The sequence below is a fragment of the Camelus dromedarius genome, chromosome 29, assembly GCF_036321535.1.
Source record: "Camelus dromedarius isolate mCamDro1 chromosome 29, mCamDro1.pat, whole genome shotgun sequence".
Lineage (NCBI taxonomy): Eukaryota > Metazoa > Chordata > Mammalia > Artiodactyla > Camelidae > Camelus > Camelus dromedarius.
Window position 1 is genome coordinate 6,404,234 of NC_087464.1, and position 12,338 is coordinate 6,416,571.

Genomic DNA, 12,338 nt, shown 5'->3' on the forward strand with positions numbered 1-12,338 from the left:
GGAGAGACCTGAGAATGGTTACACTTCAGTTAATTGTTTCATTTCCTACAAGATGCTCCTCAGGAAGCTAAAGGAATCAATTTTCCTGCAGACCAGTTATATGCTGATGGGGAAACAATGAACTCACTCTGTTGCTGGAAGACTTGGGTTCAAGGCCAGGCTTTGCCAGTTTGTGCCCGTTCCCTAACCTGTAAAACGGGGTAAATATTTCTTCCTGCCCGCCTTAGAGAGCTCTTACTCTTTGTAGTGAGCAGCACCGGGCCGTAAATCAGAACCACAAATTCTAGCCTCTTGCTCTGCCAGAAACTCTCTGGGTAACTTAACAAGCTTCTTAAGCTCTCTCTCCTTCAGTCTCTCAGTGTGCGAGAGGGTGTGATCGCGCCTGTTCCACTGGCTTCTGTGAGGATAAAGATGACAGGCGGTGTGAAGGGTTTGCATAAACATGGCTACCTTGGATGTAGCCATCCGCTGCAAACTTGCACACCTTGTGTAAGAAAGTGCCTAGCCACAAACAACCAGAACTGGTTTTATTTTAGATGCAGAGAGAATAGGGGTATAATAGGTTGGCCAGGACGATTTCTGGTCTGTCTTCTTGGGAAGCTGAACGGCAGGGTCAGAGACGGTTTTGAAAAGGAGGACCAACCGTGAAGACCAGGCAGGTGTCCTCCTGGGTCCTCCGGGATCGTGCGGCTCCAGACGGCTTCCTTGCGCCACCTGGTGTCCACTCCGCGCCACTGCCCAGAAACCACGTGTAAGAAAGTGCTTACAACCTAACTACGCACCCTGGTTTAGACCCGTCCTAGCCAATAGGAAAGGGGGAGGCGGGGCAGGGGAAAGCAAAAGTCCAATCATCTTCTGTTTTCCGAGGAGAAGGAGGGGCTTGGGATTTACCACGTTGGGTTTGTCCGCAGCGCTAATTACTTTTTCCAAAGGCTGGAGGGCTTCACTCCGGCTGGCGCCGCCGCCTCGCGCTCTCCTGCTCCGCCGCGACCGTCCGGGGGGCTGCTCCTCCCAAGTACCATGTGTGACGGCGCCCTGCTGCCTCCTCTCGTCCTGCCCTTGCTGCTGCTGCTGGTTTGGGGACTGGACCCGGGCACAGGTAGCGCTCCCTCTCCCACCGCCCCTTCTTCTCCCGTGCCTCTCGCGGCCACCTTCCTTCCGCCGTCCCGAGGCATCCTGGCGGCCTCCGCCTGCCCGCGCGGCCCGGGTCTCGCGGCGGACCGCTGACAGCGCCCGGGGTCGAGGGCGCGCGGGCCGCGCGCGGCCAGAGAACTGGGCTCCGGGTGGCTCCCGAGCCGCCGCTTCGCCGCGGGTTCTCCGGTCGCCGACGCTGCCGCTGCATCCCTGGAGGTGCTCAGCGGCCGCGCCGGAGACCTTTCCCGGGTGGCGCGAGGCCCGGCGGAGGCGATGGCTGGCATGGAGGTGCCGGGGCGATGGAAGGGAAGAGAGCGCCGGCTCCGGGTCGCGTTGTCTCCGGGCTGGCGCGGGATGCCCAGAGCTGGACCCCGCGGGCAGCGGGCGGGAGGGCGGGCAGCCGGGCGGGCCCCGCGGCGCTGACGCGTCTGCTCTCTCCCCTCAGCTGTCGGCGACGCGGCGGCCGACGTGGAGGTCGTGCTCCCGCGGCGGGTGCGTCCCGACGACGTGCACCTGCCGCCGCTTCCGGGCGCCCCCGGGCCCCGAAGGCGCCGGCGCCCCCGCACGCCCCCCGCCGCCCCGCGCGCCCGGCCCGGCGAGCGCGCCCTGCTGCTGCACCTGCCGGCCTTCGGGCGCGACCTGTACCTGCAGCTGCGCCGCGACCTGCGCTTCCTGTCCGGCGGCTTCGAGGTGGAGGAGGCCGGTGCAGCCGGGCGCCGTGGACGCCCCACCGAGCTGTGCTTCTACTCGGGCCGCGTGCTGGGCCACCCCGGCTCTCTCGTCTCACTCAGCGCCTGCGGCGCCGCCGGCGGCCTGGTACTGCCCGCGCCCCCTCCCGGTCTGCCTGGCGATCTGTCGGGGCTCCCGGGGGTGGTCCCCGGGGAAGGCTGGGATGGGGGTGGAGCCACCAGGGGTGCCCTGCCGCTGGCAGGCTGGAACCTCTCCTACCCCTTCCCCCCACCCCCCTTTCCCCTTACCTTCCGAAGGGTCTAGGAGCAGAGGGCGTGAAAGGGGAAGCGTCCAATTATCCAGTGCCTTCCACTGACTGTCCTAAGACTCATCGGTGCGCCAGGACAGCGTCTGTCTGGGAGCAGCCCACCCAGGGCCTAGCAGGGATGAAACTTGTTAAGTCCCTAGACTGAGAGGTGCACTTGGCCCAGGTGTAGAGAGAACCCTGTTTGCATCTGTACAGGTGTGTATGTGTGCTTTTCCTAGGGAACACCTGTATGTGTGTAGCTCATCTATTTTAGATGTGGAGATGGACTCTTGAGCACTGATCTCCTTTCTGTCCTTTTGAGTCTTTCTGTATTTGGAAAAGGAAGTTTGGAGAGGTCTTCTGACAGGCCACTAACCTACTCTTCAAAGTTGAAACTTGAGAACTAGGAAAGGGAGGATGTCCCTATTATCTTCCTCTTACAGGGCGAGCAGGCGTTGTGTGGGGCACCCAGCCTCAGCCAGGCCTGAGGGATGCTGACATTGGTGACAAGACCTGCTCCCCTCAGTGTGGCAGTACTCCCCTCCCCATGCCGGCTGCATGTGAGGCCCCTGTGGACGGTGCTGCGAGGGGCAGAGGAGGTTCTTGAGCACCTCCGCCTTGCCTGTGCTCACACGAGGTCACTTGCCTACCCTGGTGCCCACACCACCTCTTCTCTGTTTCTCCACTGTACCCCTGAGGAGTGCACATGGCTGGCAGATGGGCTGCCCCAACCCAGCAAAGCTTGGGATGGGCTCAGAGCGTGTTTCTCTATCTTCCAGGCAAGTGGTTTCTGATATTCTTTGTGTCTGCCCTTCCCTGGCACAAGAAACTGCTTCCCCTACCTCTGCCTTATCTTGCTGTGCCGTCTAGAATTCTCTAGCCCTTACCCACACAGTGTGCAACAAATTGGCACAAGTCTGCAGCAAAGCCAGAAAGCCTGGGAATCCAAGTCTTTTTAAGAGACTTCTGCCCTCTTCCCAGCAGTGTAGGGGGACTTCGGGGGGTAATTCCCAAGAATTGGCCTTCACCAGTTCCCCTTTCAGGACGTTTTAGAGTCCCGATCAGAATGTGATCTCCTTTTGCTGGGCCGGGAGAAATTGACTTCTTTGGTTAAACAAGGAAAATGGACCGTGGAGGGGGCCTGTTAGGAGCTAATGTGGAACAGGGGCAGAGAATGTGGGCTGTGGGTAAGGAGGCTTAAGCAGGAGTGAGAACGGCTCAGATCACCGTAGGACTTGGGTCAAGGCTGTATCATGTTCTGGGAGGGACTGGAAGGCCCACATCATTTTTCCTGTTTTTGCCAAAGTGTTTAAAGTCTAGGTCACATCACTGTACTGAACATGGAAACATCTGAATCCCATTTGCTGCGGTTTAGTGAGTTTCTGCAGAGGTCAGAGTTTATACTTCTTGGTGTAAAGTTTCCAGTGAGGAGCTGTCTGCGAAGGAGCTGAGGGTGGAAACCTGGACAACATTGATTGAAAATCCTCTCAGAGTGAGTTCTGGGCCCTCTCACAGATGGCATCTGAGCCGTGAGAGAGTTCACTTCAGTCCTCCAGATTTTCAGGAAGACTGTCCTTCCCTTCGGCACCATGTGAGGGCGCTGTGCTTTAGATAAAGGAACCCGGCCAAGAGGCTGAGTTCGGTGTGTGCCAGCGGCGGGTGGACCTCTAGGATGTTAGCTTTTAAATTCCTGCTTGAGTAGACACTCCTGTTGTTTAGTCTGCCTTGCTCATCCCATTCGTGTAAGCTGGACAGCGGACACGTCCTCCTGGGTACACCTTACGGAGGAAGGGCGGAAGGCCGGGAGGAGGGAGGAGGGAGCCGGCCAGGTGACTTGCAGCGGGCCTCTCCGTGGGAAGGCGGTCCTGCCTCTCTAGAAAGAAAAGCAGCAGGCACGTAGGTCAGCCAGGTTTGCGTCGCACTCCACCTGACTCTGATTTTGGTTCTCAGATGTGCTTGAGACGGTTCAGCTGGGTGGTCACGTTGTGCTAGTCCCTCTGGACCGCGCTGGAAGCACCGTGGAGATGTGGCCCATATGCTGTGTGTGTGTGGTTTTTTTTTTTTAATTGAAGTATAGTCAGTGACAATGTGTCGGTTTCTGGTGTGCAGCGTTATGTGGTGTGTTTTGGGGGATGGGCTCAACTATGAGGTGGGAGGGGAGTGCTGCCCAGGGGATGAGTTTTCGTGTCCACAGATGAGAGCATTCCAAAGCCTCCTTGTAGCTAAAGAATCATGTAGAGCAGGGGTTGGCAAGTTATTTTTTCTGTAAAGAACCAAGTAGTAAATGTCTTAGGCTTTGCAGGTTGTGGGGTCCTGTCACAGTTCCTCAAATACGCCCTTTTAGTGCAAAAGCGACCACAGACGGTAAAGGAACAGACGGACATGGCTGTGTTCAATAAAACTTTATTCTGATGTCGAGTATGAATTAAATGCTGCTGCACCAACATCTCCAAAACAGTTTAGTGAGGAGGGCTGCGTGCAGGGGCAGGGGACACGGGCCCTGTTCCCGGTTGCGTGGAAACTGCCATCTCCAGAGACGTTTGGTGTCTGTTTAAAGGAGATGCAGGCTTAGAAGAGATCGTTACTTAATTATTTATGGGGCAGGGAGAGTAAATCTCTAGCCCCTGGCCCCCGGCTTTTGGCCTGGGCAGAGGTGTGTTTCTCTGGTATTTCCCGTCTCTCTCTGTGTCTTGTCCTGAAAAGCTGTTCAAGCTACACTTTTCGGACCTTCAGAGACCACAGGCTCAAGTATTACTTGTTTTTTGTTTATGCATCTTCATTTTATTTACATTTCAGGGAGTCTTTAGACATAACGTAGGTTTTTTGGAAGAGTTTCTCTGACCATAGGACTTCAAAGGGATGAACTTTGGGCGTGTGAGGAAGGTATTTTCCCTCCCAGGGGATTTACGTGAGTCTGGACCTGCCGCCTCGCGTGAATGGGACAGATCATGGAGGGCCAGCACACTTGGAATAAACTTTGGGTGGAAGTTTACCGGCGAGGCAGCGAAGGGGCAACTTGAGAGGTAGAATGAATGTCGGTCTTGGCAAAGACTCTCTCTGCTCCTTGTCTGAAATGAGTGGACAGAGGCTGGTTTCACCCTGACTCCTGAGGGGAGGCGGGCAGAGAGGAGGGGCGGCCCCTGCTGCTGGATTTGGTCATTGTTCCTTAAAGAACGCCAAGCTCGGGGGAGTCCAGCACCCAAAATCTGTTCACCCCTCCTGGGCTGAGGCCATGGCCTGCAGGGGTACGCTGTGGGTGAGATGTTGGGACCAGACAGGACACCCAGGAGCTCTGGGCTGTGGAACGTTGGAAAGCTGTGCCCGTTTTCCAGGCCCCCCTGGAGGGCCAGGGATTCTCCCGGCATGCCTTCTGTGGAGTCACAGCCACACTTCACTGGATGCTTGCTTGTGGCCGCTCTTACCCAGGCAGCTTACGCGGGGACCCAATGGCCCAGCTGCCCTGTCTCTGGCTGGCCAGCCCGGCCACCATAGGTGGCCATTGTAGTAGCCCATCATTCGTGGTGCTTCTTACAGTCTTAGTTCTGATAGCTCGTCCTCCCAGTCTGCTCAGGGGCTTTTGTGAGAATGCGCACCTTCCCTGTAGGGGAGGAAGGGTAGTCCAGATGAGAACAGAGGGGGCCGAGGTCAGCCAGTCAGTGAGCAAGTGGCTTAGAAGAGTTGGGAGACCCCGTTCTCCAGAGGGTGGCCTGACTTCAGCGGCGCACAGGCGGGTTTGGGAGGTTGCCGCCTCTCCCTTGAGAATTAACCAAGCTCTGTCCTCACTGACCATGATGTCACCCAGTCTTTTAATGCAGCGTCACTTGATCACATACAGCTGAGCAGGAATTAGTCTTGGCAAAGAGTATCTGGTGTGGAGACCATTTGGAAGGGACCAACTCGACCAAACCCTATTATGATGCATCATTGTGTTGACCCAGGTGTGGGGGAGGCACACAGTCCTTAGTCATTCATCAGTTCATGTTACTGAAGAACTTAGCACGCACAGGATAAATATATTTGGAAAATGCGAAGCATGTTTTTTAAAACTTTGTGAAAAGAAACAAATTGAATGGATGTTAAGGAAAGTAAGAAGAAGGGGAAAAACAGTTGTGAAATTTGGAGGTGTGGAGGAATTAAAGGGAAGAACTTGGAGCAGGGAATTCTAAGGCCTCCTGCCACCTCCTCTGGAAGGTCATTCACTCTCTCATATGGTGACTTTCTGCACCCCCTGCTCATGGACATCAGGCTGCCCGTGACCATCACCTAGGACACGAAACCCTACCTGGTGACTTACCTAGGGTACCTAACCAGATTTTCCCATCTGAACTTTTATTTAGTTTGGCAGCATCTTAAAAAAAAACATACAAGATGGGATGATGCACTGAAGACATCTTCTTAGACTGATTGCATTCTTGGAGCTGATTCCCTGAACTCTGAGATGCTGCAGCTGCCTGACCTCGGATGTGTGCAACCAGAGATGTTTTTGCAGCCAGTACGTCGGGGGGAACCACGCAGAGTCGGTGGTTGACCTTTCCCCGGGCACGCTGCTGCACACGGGCGCACAGATGCACGGTCACACCCGTGTTCTTTAGGAAGTGAGATGGCACAGCTGGTCGGGGCTGTGATCCCGAGCGAGGCGCTTACCTCCTTTGAACCTCCCCGTCTGCAGCTTCGCATGGCTGTTGATAGAATGAAGTAGGATAGTCTGAAACCATTTAGCAAGAGCCTGGCACATTAAGGCATTGAAAACATTTCTTCTCTTGACCCCACAGGCCGCTCCCAGACTTTTCCAGTTATAAATCAACCCATCAGTCAACACCGTTGACTAAATGAGTAGATCGTTATCACACACCTGCCTTGCATGGGACCCTCTGGTTGGCTCCCAGCGAACCTCAGAGAAACACAGGGCGGGACTGCTCGGAAGGCAGTCTGGTCCGCAGAGGAAGGAAGATGTGCTGGAGCTGCAGGGGGTGGCTCTGGGGTCTGATGCGGGCCTTCTGGGAGGAGGAGGGTGGTTGAAGCTGGAGGGGTGGGCCTCCACGGGGAGGAGTGATGGCAAAGCCTCCAAGCGGGTCCTTCTCGAGATCAGGGGCCCGCAAGTTGGCTGTGGGATAGAGGTGGGAGTTGAACCGAATGGACAAGTGTGTGGATTCGATGAGGCAGGGCCCTGGGTGCCAACTTAAGGCTTTTGGAATTTATCTTGGACCAGTGGCTCTCAACCCTGAGCTGGCATTAGCGTTCCTTGTGGGGTTTGCTTTGCCGACTGCTGGGCCCCACCTCCCAAGTTTCTGATCCAGCTGATCTGGGGTGGGCCCCGGGCGCTTGAATTTCTGACAGGTCTGGGACCACATTTTGAGGATGTCTGACCTAGAGGCAGTGGGGGTTATTTCTGTTGACTGGGGAGTCCCCGGCGAGAGCAGCTTGGGGAGGACCAGGGGAGGAGAGCATTTGGAGATGCGAGGAGATGGGTCTCAAGCCTCGGGTGGTGGAAATGGAAAGGAAGGAGGATTGACAGTCTTTGTGACTGTCTAGTGATGGGAAGAGGGGAGGAGCCTGCAAGTATGGGGGTGAGGGAGAAGGCTGACTTTGGAATGAAGACCAGGAATCTGTGTTCAGGCATTTGACATTTGTAGAGGCAGCAGTGGGACTTTGAAAGGGGGACTCTGGGTGGCGCTCTGCAGGGGTAGGGGGTGGGATGGTGGTGGGACTCCCTGTGGAGGCTGGGAAGCCCATCACGCCTGTGCTGGCCCAGGGATGCTCCTGAGGCCCCCAAGAGGGTTGGTGCAGAAGGGCCTGCAGTCACAGGATGGTTTTTCTTTCTTGGGAGCAGACTTGCTCATGGAAGCAGACTCACAAGCCCATTTGCTCCATCCTCTCAAACCACCTGCTCTAACCCATCAACAGAAGGAGACCTAAGACCCGCTCCAGTTAACCCAGGAGCCGCAGCCTCCTAAAAAGAGAGGCTTGGAGGGTTCCCTGAGCACTGGAATTCCAGTGTGGTCTTTGTAGGATGGCGAGGTCACCAGTCAGGAGGCAGGCCCCCTCGGACAGAGGAGAGAGCATCAAACAGTTGCAGAGCATGGAAAAGACAGGTTTTCTTTGCATTAACTTGAAAGTATTTCCTACGTTACACTGAGAGGTTGTGCTAATGTTAGGAAGTGGTACAGACCTTTCTGTCCATGCTTTTTCCAGCTACAGGGAGAGCTAGTCTTGCTTTAGGGAGTGGGGTTGGGGTAGTTAACAATATCCAGTTTGTAAAGCTCTCTTAAAGCAGCACAGAAGCCCTTCAAAGCAAGCTTCTGGAACAAAGAGAATTGAAAGGGAACCACTCAGAACTGTCGGAGTATCAGGTTACACCTGGTACGTTTTCTTCCACCCAAACTCCTTTAGTAGGAGATCACGTCTCAGAGGATGTAAGATTTCTCTTTTGAGAGCAGCATCTCACTGAGGATTGTTCTATGCGTTAAAACCAAGTGGCCTCAGGGCCTCCAGGCGCATCTGCCAGAGGCGTCTGGTCCCCTCAGTTCTGCCCCTCTGGCTGGTGTTTGCAGCCTCTTGCGTCTGATGTCAGCTGAGGCTCATTCCTGGTGCCTCCTTGCTGCCATCCATGGAACAGGAAGAGCGTTTCCCTGCATCTCACCTCTCAGCAGAGGTGGTGACCTGAGGAATAATGCAGATCCAAATAGCCCTGCTCAGCTCTTGGGGCCACAGGGCAGCAACAGGCTGGAAGCCGGGGCAGAGCCCCATAGTCAGAGGAAGGCCTGGCTCGTGCAGGCGGTCCAAATCCAGGGTACTGCTAGTCAGTGGAATCAGGCAGGAGGTGGCTAGCATCTCTGGCACCCAGTTAAAAGCAAGGAGAGTGGTTCTCACCCCTGGCTGAATGTCAGAATCTCCTGGGGAGCTTTTAAAAGATATCAGGGACTGAGTTTCTCCCCTCGGGATTTGAATTCAGTTGGCCTGGAGTGGGGCCAGCACCTCGGGAGTTTTCAAAGCTTGCGCAGTGACCCCGGGGGCAGCCAGGGATGGGAACCCCCGAGCCAGGGTGGGGGGACGCTGGAGAGCCGTGCCGGTGCCTTCTCTTCCAACACCCCCACCCCCAAGGCCAGTCCAGTCAATTTCAGTTTCCAGCTCATTCCATTCTAGTCCAGTCCAGTCCCGTCCAGTTCACTCACATTTTCTTGAGTGACTATTAATGGCAGAGACTGGAAAAATAAGGAGGCATTATTCCGTTCCTGCCTTAGAGGAATAAACTGCTTATTAGGTTGTGACAGATGCCTCGTAACAACAGGGGATGGCGGGCTGGAACACGGTGTCGGGGAGGGGCAGGGAGCAGGAAGGTTAGGGAGAGATCAGGGGGGCTGATGAGTTTTTATTCTGGGCTGAGATCCCATGTCGGGGGTGGGGGGCAGGGGGCGGGAGGGGACACAGAGGCACTTTTCAACAGGATATTTTCTCACTGGTACATTTTCTCGCCAGGATGACAGGGTGAGCGTTAGTGACACTTCATGGTGCCGAGTGCCAGCGAGACTGAGACCGCGGAGGGGCAGGGTGAGGTCCTTCCTAGCGCTGTCTCCCAAGGGTGAGGGCTGTGCCCTGCCGCCCCCTGCCCCTGCCAGGTGCTGGTCCAGGCCACATCCCTCTTGAAAGCCCTGTCCCAAGAGGGCAGGGGGCGGCCAGGCAGAGTCTAGACCATCAATCCCTTTATCCGTCTCTCGACACTGTTGCCATTTTCTTTCCGGATTGGTTGGAAACCAGCATGGGGGTCCCTCCAACAAAGACCTTCTAAAGCCAGACCTTCCCCGAGGGGCTGGACTGCGCCGGTGTGAGTGTGTTTGTACGAGGTTTTCTCCCCAAGGTGGGATTCTCCCTGTGTCGTGTCCCATGAGAACTGCTGAGAACTGGCCCTTTACCCTGTGGCTTATGAATGCAAACACTAGGCTGAATGAATGATAACTGGTTTTGGAAGTGCTAGACCCAGGAGGGCCTTTGACCTCCACAGGCAGCGCATCTCAAGAAGACTGGGGCCCCTCATCAGTTGAGCGCATCCCCCAGGGAGCGTGGACCTCTTTCCACGTGGGGCCCACCCCACGCCCTGTGTCACCGCGGCCCACTTCATTTTAACCGTGGAAGTTTTCACTGACGGTTGTCGAGGTGTTCTGCATGGAGGCCTTTACGCACAGCTCCGGTGGGGAGCTGCTTGTCCACCCCAGCCACCCTCTGCTGCCACTTCTTCAGTCTCCCCAAAGTATCATAGAGAATGAACTCAAGTTTTCACTTCAAAGGCAAGGAGAGAAGGCCATGCTTTCTGGCAGGTAATGCATTGCCACTTTAAGACAGTTTTATTTGGGCAGTAAAACTTCAGAGTTGTTCTTGGCCGAAGTTCTAATGAAATGGAAACCTCGAAATCTGCTTGGAGCAGTAAGTACAGTCTCACCCCATGTTTCAAGGACTAAAGGTTGTAGGCGATCTTATGAGTTGATGTGATTTATTTTCATAGAGGATTGTGATTGATGCCTCCTTTCAGAAGGCAGAGGAGGCTGTATCATTTGGTTTGAGGGAGCTCTGTACCTGAGATGGGAGGGGCTGGAGAGCAGTGCTTCTCAAAGTGTGGTCCACAGGCCTGCAGCATCAGTATCACCTGGGGACTTGTTAGCGCTGCGCATTCTCGGCGAACATCCAAGACCGCCGGGTGATTCTGATGCACACTGGAATTTGAGAACCACTGCTTCAGTATGTCCTGGCTTTTAGGAAATAGTGTTGGGAGAGAGAGAAGAAAGGATGTTGGTGACAGCCGAGGACAGATCAGCCCAATTTACTGAATCTGTGCTAGCAAGGGCAGTCTTGAGCATGGACCCAGAGGAGGGGCAACGGACTGCAGGGCTCAGGGAGCAAACAGACGGTCCCCCAGCGCTGGCCCCGTGGGGTTCCTCATGGGAGGTCTACTTTGTTTGCTTCTCAGACGGGTAGTTAGCAAGTATCCTGGGGAAGGAGGGCAAATTGTTTTAATGCTGTTAGCATTGGTTTCAAATGAGGAGAGAAGTTCTCTGCATTGTATGTATATTTTTTAGAATTAATAGTCATTCCACTAAAGCAACGAATTAAAGATCCTAGTCCTTAAGTTTTTCATTCAATTTACAAATCATGTTCTATTTATAATCTGGCAAGTTTTTTATAATCCCTTTTAAGGGGCCTTTGGACAACGTTTGATCCTGTTTATAAATTTGGTGATTAACAACATTTAAACTTTTAAAAGCGAGTTTAGAAATGTAACACTCCATTTCATTTTCAAGGTCTTGCTGCCTGGGTAAAAAATAAACCCTTTGCAAGTACTTAAATGATTCTCATCCATAATGAGCCGCTTGTCTTCTAAACGTGTACGTTCTGATACTGCTTATGAACCTGACACAATTTTAAAATCACAGGTGTAACTCATTGCTGCACTTTAAATTAGAATTACAAATCGAAACCATTAGGTACTCTGCCAAGTTCTCTTAAACACTACAAGTTCTGAAAAAAGTACAAATCCCCCATCACAAAACTGTTCCCACTTCAGGTCTGACTTCATGTTTATTTAATTCTGAGTTTCCCAGGGGTAAGATGCGTTTTCCTCAGGTGGGCTTTTGGGGGATGATTAAAAAATAATTTAAAAAATTAATAAGAAAGGAATACATCTTTGAACGTGAACCCAGAAAAGGGGTGCTGTTGCACCCCTGGACCCGCTGCCTTCTGTCACCCCCTTCCCAACACAACTGCTGGGCGGGATGTTTCAAGTCCCACATTAGTTTTATTCTTGGGCTCCGTGAATCGGTGCAACCCGCAGAGAGAAAGCCTAGGCAGGGAGCCGGGCCAGAGCTAGGTGGCCTTTCTGCCCTCTGGCTGCTGGGGTCTCGGGCAAGTGTGAACGAGGATGACTGACATCCGTTTTCCTCTTTCTGGGCAGGTTGGCCTCATCCAGCTTGGGCAGGAGCAGGTGCTAATCCAGCCCCTCAACAGTTCCCAGGGACAAGAGCATCTGATCAGGCGCAAATGGTCCTTGACACCCAGTCCCTCTGCCGAGGCCCAGCTGCCCGGGCAGCTCTGCCAGGTCCTAACAGGTGAGTCTGGGAAGCAGCCTGAGTGGCTCACAGCACATGCCCGTTTGGCACCATTGCATGTGCCCAGACCATCCCCACTGGTGCGCTGCCAAATGCCCTGAAGTCATGTGAGCAGGAACCTTCCTTTCCCTTTA

At 54.3% G+C, this 12,338-nt stretch overlaps 1 protein-coding gene across 1 annotated transcript in view; it reads left to right on the plus strand.

The window, feature by feature from the left end:
• Nucleotides 1–946: 946 nt before the first annotated feature.
• The window catches only part of ADAMTS17 (ADAM metallopeptidase with thrombospondin type 1 motif 17), a 302,517-nt gene continuing 291,125 nt past the window's right edge, over nucleotides 947–12,338 (plus strand). Inside the window, exons 1-3 of the mRNA XM_064480528.1 lie at nucleotides 947–1,099; nucleotides 1,580–1,950; nucleotides 12,051–12,204. Coding sequence (XP_064336598.1) covers nucleotides 1,021–1,099; nucleotides 1,580–1,950; nucleotides 12,051–12,204 — 604 coding nt within the window. The 5' untranslated portion in view covers nucleotides 947–1,020. The remainder of the gene's footprint in view (nucleotides 1,100–1,579; nucleotides 1,951–12,050; nucleotides 12,205–12,338) is intronic.